This window comes from Macaca nemestrina, chromosome 11, assembly GCF_043159975.1.
Source record: "Macaca nemestrina isolate mMacNem1 chromosome 11, mMacNem.hap1, whole genome shotgun sequence".
In the NCBI taxonomy this organism is placed as follows: Eukaryota; Metazoa; Chordata; class Mammalia; order Primates; family Cercopithecidae; genus Macaca; species Macaca nemestrina.
The window spans coordinates 136,331,527-136,356,059 of record NC_092135.1 but is presented as its reverse complement, the minus strand read 5'-3'; the positions used below and the strand labels follow the sequence as shown (position 1 = coordinate 136,356,059).

Here is a 24,533-nt window from a genome sequence, read left to right as displayed (position 1 = left end):
GTCTGTCTCCATATCTCCTGCTAGCCTTGGCTCCTCCTCCTGTAACTGTGCCGTGTGTAATGGCCAAGATTTCTGAACCCGGCTCCCCTACCCCACCATCATCTGGGGAAATTTATAAAAGGCAGATCACCCATTCAGAGGGACTGTGTGCTTCTCCCAGCACTCCACAGGCTGGGCGGTGACTGTCAGTGCTCTTGTTTTTTCCCAGCACTCCACAGGCCGGGCAGTGGCTGTCAGTGCTCTTGTCTGCCTTCTGATGAGGCCTCCAGCAGCTGTGTCGGGGGCTGAGGCTGCCTCATTCAACCCTCTTCCTAATCCATGGCAGATAGGAGCTCTGTCAATAAGAACAAATAAGTGATGTGATGAACTAATATGTGTGTGATTGATTGCAATGAAAGGGCAGTTTTGGCTGGGTGCGGCTAGCCACAGCTGGCCTGTAATCTCAACATTTTGGGAGGCTGAGGAGGGCAGATCGCTTGACTTCAGGAGTTCGAGACCAGTCTGGGCAACATGGCAAAACCCTGTCTCTACCAAAAATACAAAAAATTAGCCAGGCATGGTGGTGAGTGCCTGTGGTTCCAACTACCCTGGAGGCTGAGGTGGGAGGATCGCTTGAGCCCAGGCACTGCATTCCCTGTGCAAAGGAGTCAGACCTGTCTCCAAAAAAGAAAGAAAGAAAGAGAGAGAGAGACAGAGAGAAGAAAGAAAGAGACTGCAGTTTCATTAGTAACAGAAAGAGTCAAACGGGTGCTCTGCCTGACAGCATCCCTCTGTTTGCCAGCTTCATTCCAGAGCCCAACATGAATGGATACGCGGAATTTCCCCCCAGCCCCAGTAATCCCACCAAGGAGCCCATGGAGCCCCAGCCCAGCCAGGTCCCACTTCAGGAAGATGTGGACATGAGCAGTGGCTCAAGTGGACATGAGACCAACGAAAACTGCTCCACGGGGCGGGACTCGCAGGGCAGTGACTGTGACGACAGCGGGAAGGAGCTGGGGATGCTGGTGGAGCCACCGGATGCCCACCAGAGGTAAGTTCAGCTTCTGGCCAGATGGAGGCTGGGCAGGTTGTTTCCTCAGTGGCTCATTTCTGCTGTGATTTGATTGCTTTTGCAATCTTTAAATCATGATTATCAAGTTTTTCAAGATTTTTGAAAATGATTAAAATGTGCCAGTGTCTGTCCTTCCTTATAATGAGGCCCTGTTGATTTTGTAGATCCAGTTGCCAACAGACAGGTACTGGGTAGCGTAAGGAGATCTTGGGAGGTAGCAGTGGTGGGTAACCCAGCCAGCGGCTGCTTATACAACACTGGGCGGTTTATAGAAAAGGAACTGGTCCCTGTTGTCATGTGTTTCTGTGTCCTGGTACTTAGTTTTTCTCATGTCTGAAAGTTTTATGTTCCAGCTTTATCTTAACCTTGTATTTTTTAAAAGTTGTCTTACCATGGTGTTATCTAACCTGTTATCACTGGTAGGGTGGCAGGGGAAGATGTGTCTGGAGCATACAGTTGTCTAAATTTTGCTTTTATTTCTTGTTTTCATAGTCCAGATGCCTTTAGCCTGATGATTACAAAATCTGAACACAACCCATCTACAAGTGGCTGCAGGTAAGGCCAATTAGAACTTCGTACACAGAGTTTTTAGAGAAATTGAAAGACTTCTTATTGGAGGTTAGTTTTTTGGGAGTGACGTGGCTTTTTTTAAGCTCTGCTAAAACCCGTCTGTGTGGCTGTGTGAGTATGAACCCAGCCTTACCCTGGCCTTTCAGACAGTGACTGTGTCCCCTCGCCATCCAGAGCCCCCAGGATGTCACTCCAGTACCTGTAGCTTCTCCCAGCTCTACTCGAAACCGACTTTGCCTGAGTCTTGGGCATTTTCATCTAGAACATTCTTCACCCTTCTTAGGTGTTTGTAACAAACTTACCCTATGTCAATTTTCCTGTCACCTCTAGAGCAGAACCCGGCTCCTAGTCCAGGACCTGTGAGCACTTTGCATTGCCTGAGAAACCTTGATTTCCATCATTCCTTCTGCACCCTCTGTTCCGAGCAGGCCCATCTTCATCAGCCCTGCTGTCCTGTCTCTCTAACATCTCTGTATCCTCAATTAATGTTTGAAGACCCTTCTCCACAATCCCCTTTTCTCTGTTCATGGCTCGCTTTTATGTCCCAGGAAGTCACTATGCTGTCCTCTGTAATCCCATCACTCAGTCCTTCTTTACCTGGGGCAGGGAAGGAGGGCACAACTCAGGGCACAGTCCACTGCACCAGACTGTGGGTCGGCCAGTATCCTTTCCTGAGCAAAGCCTAGCTCTAACCCTTGGCGGAAAAGAACACAGCTGGAGGGACTTCTCCAGCATTCAGTTGGGTTAGAGCGGTGATTCTTGACCGGGTACAATTTGTCTCCCAGCAAGAACCATCTGGCATTGTCTGTCGATAGCTCTGATTGTCATACTTGGCTGTGGTCTTCCTGGTCTATTGTGGGTGAGGCCAGGGATACTGCTAAATGTCCTGCAGAGCCCCACAAAGGACCATCCAGATCAAAACGTCTTTAGAGCTGAGGCTGAGAAAATGGACAAGAGGCACGTTTCTTCAGGAAAGGACACCTAGGAGGCTAACATTTGGCTGCCTCTTTCTTGAATCCTGCAGTAGCGACCAGTCTTCGAAAGTGGACACACACAAAGAACTGATAAAAACACTAAAGGAGCTGAAGGTTCACCTCCCTGCAGACAAGAAGGCCAAGGGCAAGGCTAGTACACTGGCCACCCTGAAGTACGCCCTCAGGAGTGTGAAGCAGGTGAAAGGTACGTCGACCTCGCACATCTGCTCCAAACCTATAGAAATATGTTTTAAATCCCCCCAAATTATAGCTCAGATTGTGTTGACTTTCTAAAACTCGAGGCTTATCACAGCTCACTGTAGCCTTGACTTCCGGGCTTAAGCGATTGTCCTGCCACAGCCTCCTGAGTAGCTGGGACCATAGGCATGTACCACCACACCCAGCTAATTTTTGCATTTTTTGTGGAGATGGGGTCTCACTATGTTGCCCAGGCTGGTCTCGAACTCCTGGACCCAAGCAGTCCTCCCGCTCCAGCCTGCCAAAGTTCTGGGATTACAGGTGTGAGCCACTGTGCCTGGCCTGGCCTTTTTCTTTACAGTGGAAACAACCAGCTCTGGAACTTTGAAGAATTCCTCAGCTGTGTTGGTCTGTTGTGACGAGCAGGCAGAGACCATCAGTGTGAGCCAGGGTGGGGAAGGAAGGTGCCCTGCAGAGCATCTTCACACCTCCTGCCAGCTGATGTGTGAGCACCTCCCGATTCCGTGGAGCTGTGCCTTTTCATGTGTTGCACACATGCACTGAGGGGCTGGTGGATCTTTTACATTAAAAACGTGCATAAAAGAAAAATCTGAAAGGCTTAAGGTGAAGCAGTAGCTGTATTCTATTATCATCAGTCGTTTCAAAGCACAGCGTACAGTTAGGACAAAGTTCTTCACTAGTAATCATGGGTATAAACTCATTTCAAGCAGTCTTCATATTTTTAAATATTTCAGTAATTTTTCATCAGCAGTGAGCAGGTCATCGGCACTCACCTCTGGGGTCCCTTGAGCCAGGTGTAGAAGGGTTGCTCTGCCATGTGCTAGCTTGGACTTGCATTTTTGGGTGTTGTCTTTGGGTGTCCTATAAGTTTCTCTGCAGGCTCCTCCCTAATCCCATTGTCCATTTGGTGAGGGTTGATATAGACAGAACAAGGTGCCTCGGCTGCTCGTCATTGCTGGTCAGGTCTAAATATAAAATCTGGTGCCCCTGGGATGAGCACCCTGCCATGGAGGGCACCGCTCTGGGCCTGTGTGGCCATGGAGGCCCCGTTTTCCAGAAGGAGGAGCTGGAAGGGAAAGTTCATTCTGATCAGTTGGGGTGCTCTGTTCTCAAGTGATTATGTCCATTTAAGGTGTTTCCCTGTTGGCATCTGCAGTAACTTCAGAGCTCAGAAGCTCTGCCACATGGACATTTTCCAGACTTTCCAGCAGTTTATATCTTGATTTCAGAGCATACTCAGATATGTGCCTGTTTCTGAAATTACTGAAGGTGGCAAAACTGAAAGCAGATGAGACCCAGCTGTGGATCCAAAGGTCTCCTCACCACATCACAGGAAGCACATGCATGGCAGAATCCTGGGTCAGTCTCCTAACACAGCCCCAGGTTTCATGTATCCAGGGCCTGTTGCGCCTTGAGGGCCAGTGGCAGCCTCGAGCTGGCCCCTTTGCTCCCGCCTGGAGTGAGGGCCACTGCGGCCGTGAGCACCGACACCCAGAGACAGGCTTGTCACCCCAGAGCCCACTGGATAAGCCAGGATGGCGTGGGAACTCAGATGGAGTGGCCCCCTCCTCTTCAGATTCTATTTTGAAAACTTTCTTTCAAATGTTCTTGTGCCTGCTATTTTTTTAAGCAGTCAGTTCTGCCTGGATGGGGGTGTCTGATGGCATCACCCAGGGAGTCAGATGTGCAGGGGTTGCCATGTGGTCCTGTGTGGAAACATGGATGTACCATAATGATTAAAGACCTTCTGGAGGCCAGGCACAGTGGCTCACACCTGTAATCCCAGCACTTTGGGAGGCCAAGGCGGGCAGATCACAAGGTCAAGAGATCGAGACCATCCTGGCCAACATGGTGAAACCTCGTCTCTACTAAAAATACAAAAATTAGCTCGGCGTGGTGGCATGCACCTGTAGTCCCAGCTACTTGGGAGGCTGAGGCAGGAGAATTGCTTGAACCCCTGGGAGGTGGGGGTTGCAGTGAGGTGAGATCACGCCACTGCACTCCAGCCTGGCGACAGAGTGAGCCTCCATCTCAAAACAAAACAAATGGGGCCGGGCGCGGTGGCTCAAGCCTGTAATCCCAGCACTTTGGGAGGCCGAGATGGGTGGATCACGAGGTCAGGAGATCGAGACCATCCTGGCTAACACGGTGAAACCCCGTCTCTACTAAAAAGTACAAAAAACTAGCCAGGCGAGGTGGCGGGCGCCTGTAGTCCCAGCTACTCGGGAGGCTGAGGCAGGAGAATGGCGTGAACCTGGGAGGTGGAGCTTGCAGTGAGCTGAAATCCGGCCACTGCACTCCAGCCTGGGCGACAGAGCGGAAAAACAAAAACAAAAACAAGAATAATTAGCTGGTTGTAGTGGCGGGTTCCTGTAATCCCAGCTACTTGGGAGGCTGAGGCGAGAGAATTGCTTGAACCTGGGAGGCAGAAGTTGTAATGAGCCTAGATTGTGCCATTGCACTCCAGCCTGGGTTACAAAAGCAAAAATCCATCTCAAAAAAAAAAAAAAAAGAAGCCCCTTCTGGAGAACGTGAGAGGTAGCTGGAACTCTGACCGTGTAGCCTTAAATAATGTAGTTGCCACATTTAAAAAATTTTATAATCAAAGGCCTTCTGATGTTTCAGGGAAAAATATCCTGATTTCTGTTTGTGAGTTTGTTTTGCCTTCACGTATCCGTGTGTTCTGTGTCCCAGGAAGACGGGATTTATATCCTACCTTTTCATTTGAGAAAATAGAGCCCCCAGTTCGTAAGAGCTAGTGACTATCTCCGGCCAAGTGCTGGGTTCTGCCCGCTGAGTGTGAGCACTGTCTATCCTGCAGCCAACGAAGAGTATTACCAGCTGCTGATGTCCAGCGAGGGTCACCCCTGTGGATCAGACGTGCCGTCCTACACTGTGGAGGAGATGGAGAGCGTTACCTCTGAGCACATTGTGAAGAATGCCGTAAGCCTCTTCCCGAAGTTTCTTTCTAAACGGCGGGAGTTCCTCCTCCAGGCGAGCTAGCTCAGAGCAGTGGCCAGTGGCTATAAGGCAGGAACGTTTGGGGTTTCAGCAGTTAAGTTCCTACCTTTAATAGGAAGAATGTGAAGTCAGTGATTCTGGAAGTGGCATGCATGTTCTGGACTTCTGCCTTCTGTGAGACTGTCTTCTTCGTCCCTGCCCAACTTTGTCCTGTAGCTCATGGGTGCAAGGACAAATCCACTGTGACTGAACTGGGGGGCTCTGGGTTTTCATGTCCTCAAGGTGAGGAGACAGACTTGGTGACAGTCAGTTCACTTGTCCAGGGCTTTGCGGTCATGAGGGGGAGCTGGGATTGGAGACTCCAAAAACCATGCATTTTTAAGCACACCCAAAGGTGGGCCCCTTGGAGGGCGCATGGGCCACATACACACACACCTGCTCTACCACCCTGAGTTCTCAGCCAGTGAGAACAGATGTAAGGGCCAGCGGGGACCCCACGTGTGCTGGGACCATTGTGAAGCTGGCCTCATAACAGGGCTCCCTAATCCTTCCCATCTTCCTCCAGCGTAACCCCCAGGCAGCCCCCAACCCTGAGCCTAGAGGGCCAGCCAGCAGCAGAGCGCCCATGGTGGGCTGGAGGGGCCCACCCAGAGACCTCTGCTCCCCAGGAAGCCCCTAGAACCCTGGGAGAGAGCAAGGCTGGTAGAGGTTGTTGGAGCAGGCCAAATGAGCAGAGGGTCCCCCACCTCCCTGTCACCCAGCCTGGACACCAGGTGCCATGTCCAAGACAGTGGGGTGAGTGGCGCCTTCCAGTGGGTGGAGACAGCTGGAGTTTATTCCAGCAATAGAGCCCTGATGTGTTGTTTCGAATAATATCATGTTGGACCTCCCAATATCTGTAACAGGTGTAAGAGTTAAAGAGGAAAGAAACATGAAATGCAGCTTGGCAGTCAAAGACAGGTTTCCTTTAGTGAAAACCTGAGAAGCGCTCCTGGCCGATTTTGATCAGGAGCGCTTTCTCTGCAGACTGAGAGTATATGTTGGTTTCAGGGTGAGGGGCTTATCGCAAGCCTGGAATGTTTGTGTGTTGGAGGAGTTTATGACGGGGCTGGACCGTCTCTGGGAGGGGGAGGTTATCTTGGGACAGGCATCTTTCCGGGCCCTGGAGTGGGGTTATCTCGGGGCTAGCGTGTCTCTGGTCGGGGAGGAGTTTGGAATGTTTCTGGTTGGAGATGTACTTGTGGTTTATGGTCATGTTGACCGTAGCCATTAGGGTGATGCCCTTTGGATGTAGGCCACTTTTTATTAAGGTGAACTTTAGAATGAGGGGCTTGTCCAAGATGGCAATGCTCCTGCTCTGTCAACAGGCAAGATAGGATTTTTTGGTCAGGGCTAGACAAGGGGCTCAGAGAGCCCCCCACCTCTGACGCTCCTGGTGGGCGGCTCCCTCCAGCCTGCCTGCCTGAGTCAGACGTGGCGGCCAACCCCGTCTGACCTTGTCACCAGAGCCCTACTCTTCCTTTTCAGGATATGTTTGCTGTGGCCGTGTCCCTGGTGTCTGGGAAGATCCTGTACATCTCTGACCAGGTTGCATCCATATTTCACTATAAAAGAGATGCCTTCAGCGACACCAAGTTTGTGGAGTTCCTGGCGCCTCACGATGTGGGCGTGTTCCACAGCTTCACCTCCCCGTACAAGCTTCCCTTGTGGAGCGTGTGCAGCGGAGCAGGTGAGGTCATCGAGGTAGTGCCTTGTTTCCTCTGGGGTCTGGAAAGGGGCCAGGAGCTGGGCCCACCCCAGATGTGGTGCAGGTGCCCTACCTCACCTTTCAGAGCCCACCTGTGGGGGCCACCAGCTGCCTGCTCTGGCAAAGGTAAAGGATAAGCAGTTGTTCATCTCTTCAGAATAAATTTAGTTAAAATAGTCTTTTCATACATTTCAGAGAGAGAAGCCGTTGAGAATTTTAGAAATGAAGTTGTTTTGAAAAGCTGGAATCTTGCTGCAGTTGCAGTCGTGGGAGGCCAGGTCGGGGGCAGTGGGGAGCATGAGCAAGGCGCCCTGCTCCCTGCACTCAGGCATCCCCCTACCACCTTGGCAGCTACAACCAGTGAGTGGGTCATGTCCCAGAATGACTTCCTGAGGGTTCTTTGCCTTGACCACGGCTGGCTTTGGGTATATAGACTGTGAGGTCCCTAGGCAGATGCCACTGGCCCCGAGGCACCGCAGGCCGAGTGTGCTGCACTGTGGGTGGCAGCCTTCCTAGCTGCCAGGCCTGCCACTGTAGCTGTCATCTACCCTGCCTCATCTCCAGGCTCCACGCCCCAGCCAGGCCCTCCCAGCCAGGTCTGGTCAAGTCCCTAGAGCCAGCTGGGGGCGTGCCTGCCTCTGGGCCTCTGCCAGTGCCTCCGACCCCCACTCTCCTCAAGGCCTCCTGTGCCCCAGCTCCTCCCTGCCCAGCTAAGTCAAGGACCAGGTGAATTCTCAGGGGCCTTTCCAAGCTGCTGATTTTGTATCATTTTCTGTAACTAGTCATTGCTTCTGCTTTCCTAATTTCTTTTGAGTAGACGAAATGTTATATGAAAGACCTAGATCTAAGATTTTTTTTTTTTTTAGTTTAGATTCCCACGAAAGCAGAGATTTCTTTTTTTAAAATCCCTTTCAACTCTTAGGGAAACACCTCTTCCTTCATTTCTGATGAGGTTGCCTGATTGATTTCATATTTTCACTAGACATTTCATATTTTAAAGGAAGTTACTGTTTCACCAAAATACCAATGTAAGCCTTAAATGCCAAGTTATTTCTGTTAGAACTGACTATCCCAAAATTATGTAGCACTAAATGTTTGGGTTTCTGTTTCACTGTGGCCAGACCTCTGCACACCTACCCCAAAGTCTGAGGCAGCTGAGTGGCCAAAGAAAGAGGCTGACAAATTCAGTTTCTTAGAAAGAAGTATTTAACAGGGACTTAAGAACAGAAGCTGTGCATGTTGGGGGTGGCGATGAGACAAGACTGGATCCCAGTGCCATTCCCCCAGACCTAGGGCTTCTATGGGACGGGCACACAAGCTTCAGAGGGAACCGGCAGGAATTTGCCCTGAGGGCAGGATTTACCTTAAGCACCTGCTCTTACTCAGGGATAGTAGGTAAATGAAATCTCCAAGGCCTTCCCAGAACTGGGGTTAATCAAAAGTCAGCATGGAGGCTTGGCTTCCAAGATGTAGCTGCTGTGGCCTTCACAGCTTTCTTTGTCGATGTTCTGGACTTCCGTGAGTGTGCTTAGTTGGTGTGTCTGCAGCAGTGCACCGTGAGTGTGTTCAGTTGTAGGTTGGTGTGTTTGCAGCAGTGCACCGTGAGTGTGTTCAGTTGTAGGTTACTGTGTTTGCAGCAGTGCACCGTGAGTGTGTTCAGTTGTAGGTTGGTGTGTTTGCAGCAGTGCATCATGAGTGTGCTCAGTTGTAGGCTATTTGGTGTGTTTGCAGCAGTGCACCATGAGTGTGTTCAGTTGTTAATTAATTGATGTGTTTGCAGCAGCATCATATACCGTTTTGAAAATGTAAGCCTCCTGGTGCTAAAATTTTAGTGCTGCATAGTTTGGAATGCACCACACTCATGAAGTGTATGTAATTTTAGTCAAAAATGTAATAGAAGGTTTCTTACATAAAGGATTTAGTTTGTGCTTCCATAAATTTTCAGTTTTCACCTTGGCTCTTGCTTGATTCCGCTGCTCCTCTTTTGTTTGTGAGAAATGAGGAACAGTGTATTTAGTTGTTGATTTGGATGAATGACTGTGGGCTCTCTCTTCTAGATTCTTTTACTCAAGAATGCATGGAGGAGAAATCTTTCTTTTGCCGTGTCAGGTAAACCTTGTTCCCAGTTTTCTTAAATTAGAAAACCATACAAACATTTCACCCCAGTGCCGCTCCGCTTGAGGCTGGGGGGCATGAGCCCTGCCTGCAGGGACCCAGCACGCCTGTTTCTGAAGTCTACCAGAAAACACAGTCAGTTGCATTTTAAATGTGTACAGGTTGCTAAGAACGCGGCCAGCAGGGGAGTGATTTAACCTGCCCCTCATGGAAAATGGTGGCCAGGGGACCCTGTACTTTCTCTTTGTCTCCTGCGAAGGCCTGTACCCAGGGTCAACAGAGCTTCTGAAAGCACTGCATCTTTTGTTGTCTGTGCCTTTTTCTGGGGAGAGACCCACAGCTTTCCCCACAAGGGTCTTGGTCCAAACCAGGGTGACTGATTGAGCATCCAGCCGCACTGTCGGGGGTGGCCCTGAACCAGACCCTGGCACCCTCATGAGTCAGGGCCGAGGTCCTGGAGGGAGCAGCACACCTTTCCGGTCTGCTTTACCCACCCAGAGTGCAGGCTGCTCCAGAGAAGGGCTGTGGAGCGTTCCCACTGGTGGGGGTATTGACTCTGATTTGCTCTTCAGTGTGATGAGACTGAGGGAGGGACTGAAGCGGGCAGGGGAGCAGGCCCAGCTCCTCAGGCAGAGCAGAGGTACACATCACCTGCAGCGTGGCATGGGGCCCAGGTGAGGAGGGAACAGAACAGGGGACTGTTCCTGTGTCACAGTTCCAAACTTTGAGCATGGCCCTTCTCCACAGTGTCGGGAAAAGCCACGAGAACGAAATCCGCTACCACCCCTTCCGCATGACGCCCTACCTGGTCAAGGTGCGGGAGCAACAAGGTGCTGAGAGTCAGCTTTGCTGCCTTCTGCTGGCAGAGAGAGTGCACTCGGGTTATGAAGGTAACAGCCAAGCCCAGGGCAAGGGCAGATGTTGTCTCTGGCTCCCCCTCAGTTACTCTTGTGGTTCAGACATGATATCTATACAATGGACTCCCAGCTGCAGTTCCCCACCCTTGGCTTCTGCACCTCACCTCGGGCAGGGTCTCCATCTTTCTGGAGACTCAGCACACCCTGCTTGTCATCCAGCCTTCCCCATGGAAGATCACGGCATCTGGGTGCCAGCATCTTTCACCCCTGTGCACACCAGTGCTGTGACCCTTCTCCCCTTTCCCTGGCTGCTCTGCCTTTTGTCCACAAAGTGGGAATAGCCCCGACAGGTCTGGGGCCCCACATCCCTCCCATCCTCATCCCCTGCCCCATACCTCAGCCTCTTGGGCCCCTCTGAAGGCCACTGATGTCGCTGCCTGCTCCAGAACCCCAAACAGTTCCTCAGGCCCCAAGAAATGAAGTGCTGGGCATCCCTCCCTCCCCACCTTGACCTATCCTAAATTTTCCTGGAATTTCCCTTCCTCCCAGACAGTCATGCACGGACATGACTCTCCAGGTGAGTCAGCCTCCATACAAGGCTTGCTGTGCCTCTGTACGCCCAGCATTCTGGACCCCGGTCTCTGCTCCTGCTGCCACCTCACTCGCAGAGTGCAGTCATCAGGCCAACTCGCCTCACTATGACCCTCTTGGTCCCATTAGCTCTTCTGGCTACCTCACCCCCAAAATAATATCTGGGTTCTTCTCTTGAAGCGCAGAGGGTACAAGGCATTGTGCCACCTTTATGGGTCCTTCCTGTGGTCCCTCTTAAGATCCTGCTTTGTGGCATCTTGGTCCTTGTATTGGCCGAAATCCCTGGCCAGGAACTGGAGGTGCTCACCATGGCTGCTGAGCAAGTCACATGATCTTCAGATTCTCTGAAGGCAGGTGCATCCTGCAGCTGCTGAACCCGGGGAATCCAGCTGAGTCTGTGCTGCGCTGTGCTCACCACCTTCTCTGTGGTGAATGGCAGCTTTTTTTTTTTTTTTTTTGAGATGGAGTCTCGCTCTGTCGCCCAGGCTGGAGTGCAGTGATGCTATCTCGGCTCACCGCAACCTCCGCCTCCCAGGTTCTAGCAATTCTCCTGCCTCAGCCTCCCAAGTACCTGGGACTACAGGTGGATGCTGCCATACCCAACTAATTTTTTTTTTAATATTTTAGTAGAGACGGGATTTCACCATGTTGCCCAGGCTGATCTCGAACTCCTGAGCTCAGGCAATCCACCTGTCTTGGCCTTCCAAAGTGCTGGGATTACATTTGTGAGCCACTGCGCCAGGCCAAGTTGACAGCCTTTTAAAAAAGCACTTCTTAAAAGTGATAGAAATATTTTAAGTATGTGACTTTCTCCACAATGTTTGATGTGTTCCTGCATGTATTACAGAATGTTCTTTTCCAAATAGTAAGGTTTAGAAAGGGTACTTAGGGTTCAACAAGTTATTCCCCCAAATTACCAGAGTCTCCTTCAAGAAGGAAAAATGTTGAAATTTTGAATGTTTTGTCCATGAATTGAGGAAAATTTTGGATATATGACTCACTTTATGCAAATTACTCTATCACCTTTGTCCACCTTTGTCTAGTTTCTAAACTGTGAAGCTCTCCAGTACAATGGCATTTGCTAAGAAATCTGAATCCAGACCAGGTGCAGTGGCTCATACCTGTAGTCTGTAGTCTGGCACTTTGGGAGGCTAAGGTGGGAGGATCTTTTGAGCCTGGGCATTTGAGACCATCCTGGGCAACATAATGAGACCCTGTCTCATTAAAAAAAAAAGAAGAAATTTGAATCCAAGTATGTAACTCACTTTTCTAAAAGTAATTCGTCAGATCACTCTAGTTTCATCTTAAACATCATAAAGATGGGGCCGGGCGTGGTGGCTCACACCTGTAATCCCAGCACTTTGGGAGGCCGAGGCGGGCAGATCATGAGGTCAGGAGATTGAGACCATCCTGGCTAACACGGTGAAACCCCACCTCAACTAAAAATACAAAAAATTAGCCGGGCATGGTGGCACGCGCCTGTAGTCCCAACTACTGGGGAAGCTGAGGCAGGAGAATCGCTTGAACCCTGGAGGCAGAGGTTGCAATGAGCCGAGATCGTGCCACTGCACTCCAGCCTGGGCAACGAAGCAAGACTCTGTCTCAAAAAAAAAAAAAAAAAAAAAAAAAATCATAAAGATGGACTTCCAGCTTTATTTTGCTGAGAGTAGTGTTTACGTGGTCCGTGTGGTTTTGTTAACATGGCAGTTTCAATTTACTAGACTAAAACTAGCATTCCGTAGAAGCTGAGAAGGCTGGCCGGTGATCCCACAGCCAGCGTAGGGTTCTCAGTGTGGCAGGCTCTGTTGTTCAGAGTCCATGGTTTAATTTTTTTCTTTAGCTGCTCGTACTCTGAATCTACAGGGTGTTTTCTGGTAGTTTTAATATAACATTAAATATGTATTTCTTAGGATCACTAATGTGTGCAATATTCTATTCTTTCAGCCCCTAGAATACCTCCTGAAAAGAGAATTTTTACAACCACCCATACACCAAATTGTTTGTTCCAGGATGTGGATGAAAGGTATGTGGTCTTGACCCACCCCCTTTTTCATGTTTTTGATATAAAAGCTATTTAGCTAAAACCAAGACTGCATATTGGTTTTATAATTACGTGATAATGGACAAAAACTTATATACAGGCAATTAAATAGCTATGGAATTACACTGAAAACTTTCTAAGATATGCACATGGTATAATTGAGGCTTTCTGGAGAGCTGGTGATTGTTCTAATTGAGCCTGTCTTAATTCTCCCATGTAAACCCATTCAGAGTAGACGAATATCCAGACAGAGGTGGTGTTGCCTGGGACCAGTGTCAGGGTGGAAGCTGGAGATGCCATTGGCTGGATCCCAGCAGAAGTCCATCTTCCAGCCTGTGTGCTCGAGGCTTCTCCAGGGGACAGGATATTCTCCATGCCTCAGAGCCCCATTCAGGTCCCTCTTTCTGGGTCTCCCCCGATCCTAGTGAGATTTGAGGGCACCCATGTTCTGAGTGGCTTCTGCCACCACCGTGTATCTTCTCCCAGCTCCTCCACAAATTCATGAAGACTCCGAAAACACTTGGGCCGGCTGGGTGCGGTGGCTCACACTTATAATCCTAGCACTCCGAGAAGCTGAGATAGGAGGATCGCTTGAGGCCAGGAGTTTGAAACCAGCCTGTTGGAAACCAGGAGTTCAAAACATAGCAAGACCCTGTCTCTGCATAAAAATAAAAATAAAAATTAGCTGGGTGTGGTGTTGTGCACCTGTAGTCCCAGCTACTGAGAGGCTGAGGCAGGGGGATCACTTGAGCCTAGGAGTTCAAGGCTACTGTGTTGCACCACTGCACTCCAGCCTGGGTCACAGCAAAAGACACTGTCTCCAAAAACAAAAAAGAAAGAAAGAAATGTGTGGGCCACTGGCAGTAGTCACGGAAAAGTGACCTCGGAAGATAGCACAGGAAGTGGACCAAGAAGCACCGGCGTGCTGGGTTCCTAAAATGAACCAGGTCATCTCCTGGAAGCTGGAGGATCAAGGCTTCTCCCTCCTCTACTCTTGGCCCAGGGACACAGGCCCCCACCTTTGGAGTTGGGGCCACACAGCCTTCTGGGGAGGCTCTGTGGGTAAAAAGGGATCCGTCACTTCCAGCTCCAGGTGGCTCAGGTGTGTCCGCAGGGCTGCCTGGGGCAGAGCCAGTTTGCAGATGCAGGCTTCTGGATACCACCCTGCCCTGCAGAACCAGGATCTTGGAGGACAGGGCCTGGGGCCATATATGTAAAGCAGCCTCGGGAGACTTTTCCTTCAGAGATCTGAGACTGTCTGTAACCCACTCCCGTGCCAACTTGGTGTCCAGCTCAGCCCTGTGCAGGGAGGTTGGCAGACAGGTGCACCTGGCGTGATGGGCCACAGCCTGCAAGCTCCCCTTGATGAAGCCTTGTGTGCGGCCTGGCTCGTAGAGCCCAAGGCCACCCAGAGCAGGTGGCCAGGGCTCCCCCTCCCCTCCCCTCCTTCTTTTCACCCTCTACCCCCTTTCTTCTCCCTCCTCTTCCTCCTCCCCCTCTGTTTCCTTCCTGTTCCCCCGCTCCTCTCCTCTTCCTTCCTCTTCGTCCTTCAGCAAGGCCTTGATGGGGCCGATGCCAGGAACATTTTGTATATCCTGTCCAAAGGAAAACATGAGGCCTGAAGAGAGAGCCTCAGACAAGGAGGAAATCAAAGAATAACGCCAGGCCCTTGAGAAAGTTCTGCACCACGGTCTAAAGATTGACAGGGAAAACCTTCCCTCAAGCAGCAGAGTTTGAGGAAACATGGGTTTGGATGCAACAAGTGTGAAGAGGCAGCTCGGGAGAAGAAATGGTCGGCGGAGCCGGCAGAGGGCGCTGGACACAAACAGAAGCAGAAGGTGCTGCTGAAGTTCAGCTCCGTCCTGCAAGGGAGCAAAGCCACAGCTCCGGGAGGAGGCATGAGCACACAGGGCAGAGGCCCAGCCAGCCACCGAGACTCCAGAGAAGCCACAGTAAACCAAGTGGATGCTGAGGCCAAAGTCACATGAGACCAGGCTGGAAAAGAAGCACATACAAAGGGTTTGCCGAGGTCCAGGCAAAACTTGTTAATCAAAAATCCATGCCAGGCCCCGTGTGGCCAAACTAATGAATGACACAGAAAAAGAAAAAGATGCCAGAAGGAAGAAAACAAAAGCATGATCATGACTTACCTTTTGGGAGGTGAAACGCAGAGCTGAAGCACTCAGGCTCCAGCAGAGGGAGCCTCCTTCGGCGTCCTGGACACTGGACTTTCGTTTGCTATTGATTGGAAGTCTAACTGGTTCTGTTAGTCCAACTTCCACATTTTGACCTCCGGGGGTGGGGGGTGGGATTTGGAGTGTATCTTCTCTTTCCAGGGAATAAGATGGTTCTTAGTGACAGTCTCCTCTGCTGTTTGGACGCCGATCCTAGCATGTCTGCTTGCCTTCCAGGGCGGTCCCTCTCCTGGGCTACCTACCTCAGGACCTGATTGAGACCCCAGTGCTCGTGCAGCTCCACCCTAGTGACAGGCCCTTGATGCTGGCCATCCACAAAAAGAGTAGGTCCCCTTTTCACGGTACATCCTAAAGTGTTTGGCGGAAGTTCGTGTGCCCTTGGGGCTTCTTCTTGGGACCAGTCTAGCTCTGACAGGTCAGATCAGCTAAGGACAAGCAGGTGGTAGACGCTCGCCTCGCCACCTCACTCCTGGCACTGCAGTGCCCAGTGGAGTCCAGAGAGACGGGTAAACTCATGTGAGTTCCTTTGTGGCCAATTGTTTCTCAGTCCGTGGCCTGAGTCCGTGGCATCTCATGTTTACTGTTGGCTTCAGTGGTGCATGGGAGGAGGGGAGACCAATTCATCTGTGGCTAGGAAGGTTCTGACCAGGCCAGGGGAGTGCAGTGCATGTCCTCATCAAGCCCAGCCCTCATAGACGCAAGTGACACTCTAGCAGAGGTGAAACATGGGATGAAACAGCTTCTGCTGGAAACAGCCTCCTGGTTGTAATCTACAGCAGAAATGGGAGGCTGAAAGCAGTGGCTTTGAAGAAGTGTTCATACCCCTAACGTTTGGAAATGATCCCGGGCCTGAGTGAATCTTGACTTGTCTCTGTCTACTGTTTGCTCCCCTGTTCCCCTGAATGCTGGCTTTTGCTCTCCTAGTCCTGCAGTCGGGCGGGCAGCCTTTCGACTACTCTCCCATTCGGTTTCGCACCCGGAACGGGGAGTACATCACGCTGGATACCAGCTGGTCCAGCTTCATCAACCCATGGAGCAGGAAAATCTCCTTCATCATTGGGAGGCACAAAGTCAGGGTGTGAGTGCTCCAAGGGCCTGAGGTGGCTCAGGGGTCTCGGGCGGGGGTCTTGGGCTGTCCTTACCTCCCAGCAACAGATGGTATAGGGAGGGGCTGAGAGGCCAAGACCGAAACCTCGCCTCCTGCCACCAATCTGGAGCCCCAGGCTGGTAGGCAGGGGTGACCTGTCCTCTGCCCCAGGTGGGAGGGACCTCATTCAGGCCGAGTAGGGAGTGGGCAGGCAGCAGCCTGGGGGGCTACAGGGGAGAGGCAGAGGGCCCACCCAGGCAGGCAGCATGTAGTGGCTATACAGTCACGCCAGAGAGGTGCTCCTGTGGGGCCCCATCTAACAAGATGAATTAAAACCACGCAGGGGCCCTTTGAATGAGGACGTGTTTGCAGCCCACCCTTGCACAGAGGAGAAGGCCCTGCACCCCAGCGTTCAGGAGCTCACGGAGCAGATCCACCGGCTCCTGCTGCAGGTGCGTGTGGTGCCTGCATGCCCTCCTCCCAGGTAGCAGCCTGAGAGCCCCCTGCAGAGGACATAGGCTCTGCACCCTGGTCCTGGCATACCCACTCAGACAACTTCATCTGTCATTCTCTGAACATCCCTCAGGGGACAGTTTGGGCATGGACTGTGCTAGTCTGAGACAGTCCACAGTACCCTTGGCTCTCTCCAGCCTTGCATTCAACATTGTCTGAACCGCAGCCCTGAGTGAGTGGCTGAAGGACATGTGCAGACCCCGTGCTCTGACACAGGCTGCATAGTCCCAGAGTGACCTCTCAGTGGTGTGGGGACTCATTCTAATCCAGAGCAGTGGGACTTAGGGACGGGACATTGTACTCAAGGTCCCTTAAAAAATCAGGCCCATCGCAGTCAACCCCACGCCTGAGAAGGTGTCTGCCTCTCAGTTCCTGGAGGCTGTGGAGTGAAGCTGTCATCGCATCTTGTTTGTTTTAAACCCCTCCACAGAGGTGCGGCTGGCTGCAGCTATGCGTTGATGAGTGGGTTGGACACATTCCTTTGGTGCCGTCTTCTCAGTGACTGCATGTCTGGGTCGGGGCACCGCGGCTGGAGGCCGGGAGTCAACCTCTGGAGCTGACCCTGGGGTTCAAACCCCAGCTCCCCTGGTCTTTGTCATGTAGCCTTAGGCAGGTCACCATCCTCTCTGTGAAACAGGGTGTGTTGGCAGGGGGCCACGTGTAACTCAGCAGCCCTGGCTGTGTCTGTAGCACTGTCTGCTGTCTCCCCAGCCCGTCCCCCACAGCGGCTCCAGCGGCTACGGGAGTCTGGGCAGCAACGGATCCCACGAGCACCTCATGAGCCAGACCTCCTCCAGCGACAGCAACGGCCACGAGGACTCACGCCGGAGGAGAGCCGTACGTCCCCTTCCGTTCTCCCTGTGAAAATGAGTTTGTGGATGTCCCTCCAGAGTTAGAAAGCACACTCAGGACAACCTTTGGCAGTTAGGAGAAGCTTCATCATCGCAGCTGTTTCTGCTTCCTTTCTAAACTTTGTTCACTTGGGACGTTTTAATCTCTTAAGAGTTGAAAAAGCTAGAAACCATAGCTAAGTGTTTCGTTGAAAATTATTTAAAACAGACAAAACAAACAAAAGTGAAGATTTAACTAGGATAGAAAGAAGAAAATGTGGGCTGGGTGCAGTGACTCACGCCTGTAATCCCAGCACTTTGGGAGGCTGAGGCAGGTAGATCACCTGAGGTCAGGAGTTCAAGAATAGCCTGGGCAACATGGTGAAACCCCATCTCTACTAAAAATACAAATGTTAGCCGGGCATGGTGACGGGCCCCTGTAATCCCAGCTACTCGAGAGGCTGAGGCACGAGAATGGCTTGAACCCGTGAGGCAGAGGTTGCAGTGAGACAAGATTGCACCGTTGCACTTTAGCCTGGGTAACAGAGTGAGACTCTGTCTAAGAAAAAAAAAAAGAAGAAAATGTAATGTGCCATTTTGCTTTATTTTTATTACTCTTTAGGATCATCAAATAGGTTTTATTTAGCTCTGCACCTGTCAGATTTCTTATTCACAATTTCCTTCTGTGTTGCTGAAATGATTTCAGCCATCCTCTGTTCTCACTTTGGGGGACAAACTGAAGGAGGTCTCCTAGAATGAATAACGTGTTCATTTTGTTTTTCTTCAAGGAAATTTATAAAAATGGTAACAAGACGAAAAATAGAAGTCTTTATTCTCTTGAATCTGGAGAACAAAAGAAAAATTCCGTTACAGGTAAAAAAAAAAAAAAAATTCAACATTTCCTTACTGAAACTAGAGTATGGCCATGTGAGAAGAGGGAAGCTGGGATGAATGCTGACTCTGGCTGGCAGGGAGTCTGCCTTGTAGCCGTGCTACTCCCTCTTCTGTGTTCAGCACAGTCTTCAGCTTCCAAGAGGCGAGAGCAGCCCAGTTCTCTGCACTCAGCCAGTGCGAGCACTGATGTCCACACTGGGCGCCTGACGCCCTGCAGGCCTGGCGGGGTGTGGCTAGGTGTGCAGGCCTGGCGGGGTGTGGCTAGGTGTGCAGGCCTGGGGAGCTGTGGCCAGGTGTGCCTTCCTGCACCCTGGCCTGCCCGCTGGGTGTGCCTGGGCCACTCGTTCTTGCTGTACAGAGTGGCTGTATGGCTGTGTGTTTACACTTGCACACCCTTCACTCACACACACACAGACAACTGCCGACAGCCGGCCCAGCATCCACATACACTCCAACCAAACCTGTCTGAAGTGGAGAGTACCACCCAGGGGCTGCCAGCCCACCCCCACTGCCGCAGCCCTTTCCTCATCACAGCACCATACTTCCCAGGCAGCTTCATGCTGTCCTGCGTGGGTTCAGGTTCATGCTGCTCCTCTGTCCCGCGTGCATTTCTCACACAGCATGCACATAGACACGTGTGTGCACACATGCATGCATCCCAGTCCCCTCCCCTGGTGGGCCCTTGCTCATTCTCTGTGCTCAGGCCAAAGTCTCCTGTGGAGAACACTCTGGCCAGACACCGCTAGGACTTTTGGCCTTGGGGATGTGTTGGTGGACATGCGGCCTCCTGGGCTCTGTGCTGGGTGTTGGGGACACATTAATGAGCTGGACACAGCTCTTTGCTTGAGGGCCCCTAGGGGACAGGCACGTGATGAATGTTGTGGGGGCAAGAGTCGAATCCACAGCACAGTTGAGGAGGCAGTTGCCATCATAATTGTTACTAGCAGGGATCACCTTGAAAACTGGCCTGGCCCAGGAGGAGCGTAAAGTACGTGGGCTCTCGCCCTGAAAGTTTAAGAGTTCAAGTGAGAACTGGTGTCTCCCACTGCTGAGTCCCTGACCCCTGGGGACAGCCTAGACCCCAGAGAGAAGCAGACACCAGGCTGGGCAGCAGCTCCCTCCTAGGTCTCTCTATGGACGGCACTGTGGTGCTCGTGCCCACAGGGCTGCCAGATGCCAGGCTGTCCCCAGGCTTCCATACCCATGAAGCAGATTCTGAGCCCCCAGCCCTGTCTTCAGGTAGAACGAAAATGCTTTCTAAATACACAGCGTTTTCTTTGGGAGAAAAATTAATGAAAGAACAATTTTGCCATTCCTTCAGAAATGCAAACTAATCCCTCAGCTGAGATGAAAGCTGTCCCTGCCGTGGAAAAGGACAGCCTGGGGGCCAGCTTCCCCGAGGAGTTGGCCTGCAAGGACCAGCCCACCTGCTCCTACCAGCAGATCAGCTGCTTGGACAGCGTCATCAGGTACACCAGCACTTCCAGCCGAGTCTCCACCATCTCACGCACCTTCCCACCTCTTGTGTTGTGTGGCCTCACCCGGGGTTCATGCCCTTCACACAGGTACTTGGAGAGCTGCAATGAGGCTGCCACCCTGAAGAGGAAATGCGAGTTCCCAGCAAACGTCCCAACGCTAAGGTCCAGTGATAAGCGGAAGGCCACAGTCAGCCCAGGGCCACATGCCAGAGGTATCTAACCTGTTCAGAGCCATGCACACGTGGAATAATGTAATAGTCTCTGGAGAGACTAGATGTCCCTGTGGCTTCTGTGGACACAGTGTAAGGGTGGTAGGCTCTTCTTCACATGATGAAAGTAGTTCAAAAGTCAGCACCCTTCTTAGGAGCTAGAAGCAAAGATGGTTCTGTCAGAGCCGTGGCTTTGAGAACAGGAACCCAGTGGGGCTGCTGGAGGCCTGGGGCCGTCCCCTGACCCCCCTCATGCAGCCACACTGGTCTCGAGTTGTCAGTCTAGAGCAGGCCTTCTTTCCAGTGTGTCTCAGAGGGGCCCTTGTCCCTGAATGTTAACATGCCCCAGAAATCACATTAAATCCCAGGCTGCTTAAACGCTGTCGGTATTGCTGATGTTCGCCACCAGGTTTAGAAACGGTACCCCAGCTGGGCGCGGTGGCTCACGCCTATAATCCCAGCACTTTGGGAGGCCGAGGTGGGTGGATCACTTGAGGTCAGGAGTTTGAGACCAGCCTGGCCAACATGGTGAAACCACATCTCTACTAAAAATATAAAAATTAGCCGGTCATCATGGCACATGCCTGTAATCCCAGCTATTTGGGAGGCTGAGGCAGGAGAATCTCTTGAACCTGGCAGGCAGAGGTTGCAGCCAAGATTGCACCACTGCACTCCAGCCTGGGTGACAGAGCGAGACTCCATCTCAAAAAAGAAGAAAGAAAGAAAGAGAGAGAGAGAGAGAAGGAAGGGAAGGAAGGGAAGGAAGGGAAGGAAGGGAAGGAAAGGAAGGAAAGGAAAGAAAGAGTATCCCAGATTATGGTTGGCTCCTGACTGTCGGAAAAGCCCCCGCCCACAGGCGTGCAAGAAAGGCTGCCTGGCTGCAGGCAAGAGCCCCTCACCGAGCGTTCCCTGCAGCTGCCAAGCTGCTGCGCCTGCCCTCAGAGGACTCAGGATTTAAGTGTGTAACTGCTCCCGTTTCGGAACTTGCTCTTCTCCACTATTCTCCTGTGAATAAACACTGGGGACAAATCATCCCATGCCCGGGCCAGAGCATCTGTGGGATGAGATGGGATGAGATGGGTTGTGTGCACCCTGGTGTGGAAGCTGTATGGGCACTCGGGTGTCAGTTCCTCATCTGCACAGTGCATTGTAATGGCATGCTTGTGTTTGTTCCCCCCTTCCTCTCATGAAGAGGCAGAGCCACCCTCCAGGGTGAACAGCCACACGGGAGTCAGCACGCACCTGACCTCGCTGGCACTGCCGGGCAAGGCAGAGAGTGTGGCATCGCTCACCAGCCAGTGCAGCTACAGCAGCACCATTGTCCATGTGGGAGACAAGAAGCCGCAGCCGGAATTAGGTACATCCATGGGCTTTTGGATCAGAGAGAAGTCTGATTTTTAAACATGAAAACAAGAAGTTTGCCATCTTAAATTTTTCTTTCTCTAAGTGCAGAAGAACCCCACCATAGCCCATTGGGGGCATTTCAGGAAATCCAGTTGTGTAAAATGCAGGGTGGAGTGTGGCCAGCCAGGGCCCAGGCAGCAACCTGTCCTGGTCCCTGTTGCCCTGTGGTGCTCTCCAGTGACAGTTGTCTGTTCTGGCATCAGTGCGGGAGGGTCAATTGTGGTGCAAGATCTTATCCCCTTTAATTGGTGCGGAGAGAGCACTGGGAGCGAGGCCCCACCTCCCTCTTCCCTGGGCGGGCCTTGGGGGTCTTTCCTCTGCCCAGCAGAAGGTGCAACCATTAGCCCTCTCTGTTTGTGGGAGGAACCAGTACAGGTGGTAAATAGATTTACAATGAGTGCATTGGTGGCTGAGTGTTCTTGTTTTTTAGAATATTAGGATTAAAATGAATCCTGAATTTGTTCTTTACTAGGTAGAGGGAGATGATGAGGAAAAAGTATATGTCCAAGATCCGGTCCCCAAGCCTTCCCTTTCAGGATGGTCAGTGGCCCTGCCTGTCCCCTATCCTGTCTGCCTCATGGGCCCACAGGGTCCCAACTGTCACCAAGCCCGGTCCCAAACCCAGTAAGATTCAGCACATTGACCCAAGTTTCTGGTGTTCTGAAAGCTAAGGACAGCCCAGGGATATCTTCAACAGCAGAGTTGAGCCCAAGGGTCCCCACGTTTCAGTTTGTTCAGCCCCCAGGTTCCTGAGCACTTGGCTGTCAGGGCTTTCCTGCCCTGCTTCTTGCCTTTTGCCATGAATTTTCTCGGAAAGCTAAATGAAAACATTGTGAGTTTCATCCTCATGCCACAGGCATGGTGAAGGCACTTTATAGGTGAATGATTTGTCTTGTTCATGAATATAGTGTGGCCTTAAAACAAACAGGGCATGTGTGGACTGGAGCCCTGGGTTCTTGTGTTACAGAGATGGTGGAAGATGCTGTGAGTGGGCCAGAATCCCTGGACTGCCTGGTGGGCCCTGCCCTGGCCTGTGGTCTCAGCCAAGAGAAGGAGCCCTTCAAGAAGCTGGGCCTCACCAAGGAGGTGCTCGCTGCACACACACAGAAGGAGGAGCAGAGCTTCCTGCAGAAGTTCAAAGAAATAAGAAAACTCAGTATGTTCCAGTCCCATTGCCATTACTACTTACAAGAAAGATCCAAGGGGCAGCCAAGTGAACGAAGTAAGTGATACCCAAATTAAAAGTGGGTTTTAAAAAATTTTATTCCTGTTGGTACTGAGTCCAGTGCTGGTTTCAAAATGTGAAATGTGTCCAGTTTCAGAAGCATTAACATGTAAGACAGCTGTTGGAACTTCCCTGGCAACGCCATCTATTTCTGTAGAACTTCCCACCAGGGGAGTGCTCTCAGGATGTCAGCTCGCATTCCCTGGGGAATAGTCCCAGGCTAGTGCCCGGGGAGGGCAGAGCCATGGCAGGGCAGTGCTGCCATGTCCACGTTTCTTGCGTGAGTAACCATGTGGGCAGGGGCCTCACCTGGATGGGACCTCCAGAGAATCAGCTAATTCAACCTCAAGATAATGGGCATGTGGTGCTGGGCACATGAGGAAGGAGGGGCGTACCATTCATGGCGCCCTTCTCCCCAGGAGATGCACCATCCTGACGGGGCCAGCCTCAGGCCTGGGCTTCAGACTCCATAGTCGGGCAGAGTCCATGGTCATGCTGTGGGAAGCCGCTCTGTAGGCCAGATGCCACTTCGGGGGTCGAAGGTCAAGGGATGAAGTAAAATAGATGAGCTTCTTTACCCCTTTCCTGGCTCAGGAATCTGGCTCCTCATCCCCCAGTTCCTTCCCATACCCCCAGACAGGGCCTGCGCTTGTTAGAGATGCTGCCTCTTCCATTCCCCCTGGGACACTGGCACAGGGATCAGAGCCAGTGAGCCCAGGAAGCCACTCACCACAGGGAACCAGCTCCCCCGGGTCTCTGGGCAGACACACAAAAGGAAATGTGTAAGAAACTTAAGCCTACAGCTGCCTTAAGGATTTTGTCTTCTCCACTCTTTCCTTTCTCTCCCTCTTCCCCAGATTCAAGAGTTACGACCAGCCCATAGAGAACCTCTGTAGAAATTAGAAAAAGGTGCCTTCCATGGCCCTGAGAAGACCCACCCCATGGGACCAGCCTAGTACCGAGTTACCGCTCTTGCTTGCCCCCTAGACAACTCCGTAGCCTTATGCAGTGCACGGTCTACAGAGCTGTATAGGGCAGCCCTACCAGACCCATACATGATATCCCAGGAACCCAGTGCTTTAGCCACTGTTCCCACCAAGGGACGGATTTCTTGGGGAAGGACACCAGATAGACTGAATTGCAAAACCTCCATTTACATAGCAGTTTGCGTTGGACTAGCCTATTTGCTTTCAGCACATCCCAAAGGCATGTGACCGCCTTGGCACAGCTGACAGATGTCCCGCACACCTGCTGCAAGAGTTCAGTCACTCTGCATGATGTGAGAGGAAACCAAGAGTTCCCTGGATCCCCCTCCCACTCCTCAGGGAGGCCATGGGGACATACCCACAGTCCCTCCTTTACCAGTTGAGTCCCTCCATCATCCTGAAGAAAGCCTTACTCCACAGCACTTGTCATTACAGAAGAAGAATGTGGTTGCCAGGCAGTGTCTCCTCTGATCTTGCTCAGGCTGTTTGTCAGGTGAAAGAGGAAGCTGTTTAAGGAACAGTAGTGATAGTGCTTATAAATTGAAAACTAGAGGAGGTCGGTGGCTCCTACGTTTCAGATTTCACA

At 51.6% G+C, this 24,533-nt stretch overlaps 1 protein-coding gene across 3 annotated transcripts in view; it reads left to right on the top strand.

The window, feature by feature from the left end:
* The window catches only part of LOC105473817 (period circadian regulator 2), a 45,879-nt gene that overhangs the window by 11,272 nt on the left and 10,074 nt on the right, over positions 1 to 24,533 (top strand). For all 3 annotated transcript variants that reach the window (XM_011727882.3, XM_011727883.2, XM_011727884.3), the window contains exons 2-18: positions 782 to 1,030; positions 1,544 to 1,606; positions 2,646 to 2,800; positions 5,636 to 5,757; positions 7,303 to 7,504; positions 9,580 to 9,631; positions 10,385 to 10,527; positions 13,030 to 13,108; positions 15,538 to 15,644; positions 16,246 to 16,399; positions 16,752 to 16,860; positions 17,633 to 17,758; positions 18,540 to 18,624; positions 19,967 to 20,114; positions 20,211 to 20,335; positions 21,525 to 21,689; positions 22,704 to 22,958. In XM_011727882.3, the coding sequence (XP_011726184.2) occupies positions 782 to 1,030; positions 1,544 to 1,606; positions 2,646 to 2,800; positions 5,636 to 5,757; positions 7,303 to 7,504; positions 9,580 to 9,631; positions 10,385 to 10,527; positions 13,030 to 13,108; positions 15,538 to 15,644; positions 16,246 to 16,399; positions 16,752 to 16,860; positions 17,633 to 17,758; positions 18,540 to 18,624; positions 19,967 to 20,114; positions 20,211 to 20,335; positions 21,525 to 21,689; positions 22,704 to 22,958 (2,339 nt within the window). The remainder of the gene's footprint in view (positions 1 to 781; positions 1,031 to 1,543; positions 1,607 to 2,645; positions 2,801 to 5,635; positions 5,758 to 7,302; positions 7,505 to 9,579; positions 9,632 to 10,384; positions 10,528 to 13,029; positions 13,109 to 15,537; positions 15,645 to 16,245; positions 16,400 to 16,751; positions 16,861 to 17,632; positions 17,759 to 18,539; positions 18,625 to 19,966; positions 20,115 to 20,210; positions 20,336 to 21,524; positions 21,690 to 22,703; positions 22,959 to 24,533) is intronic.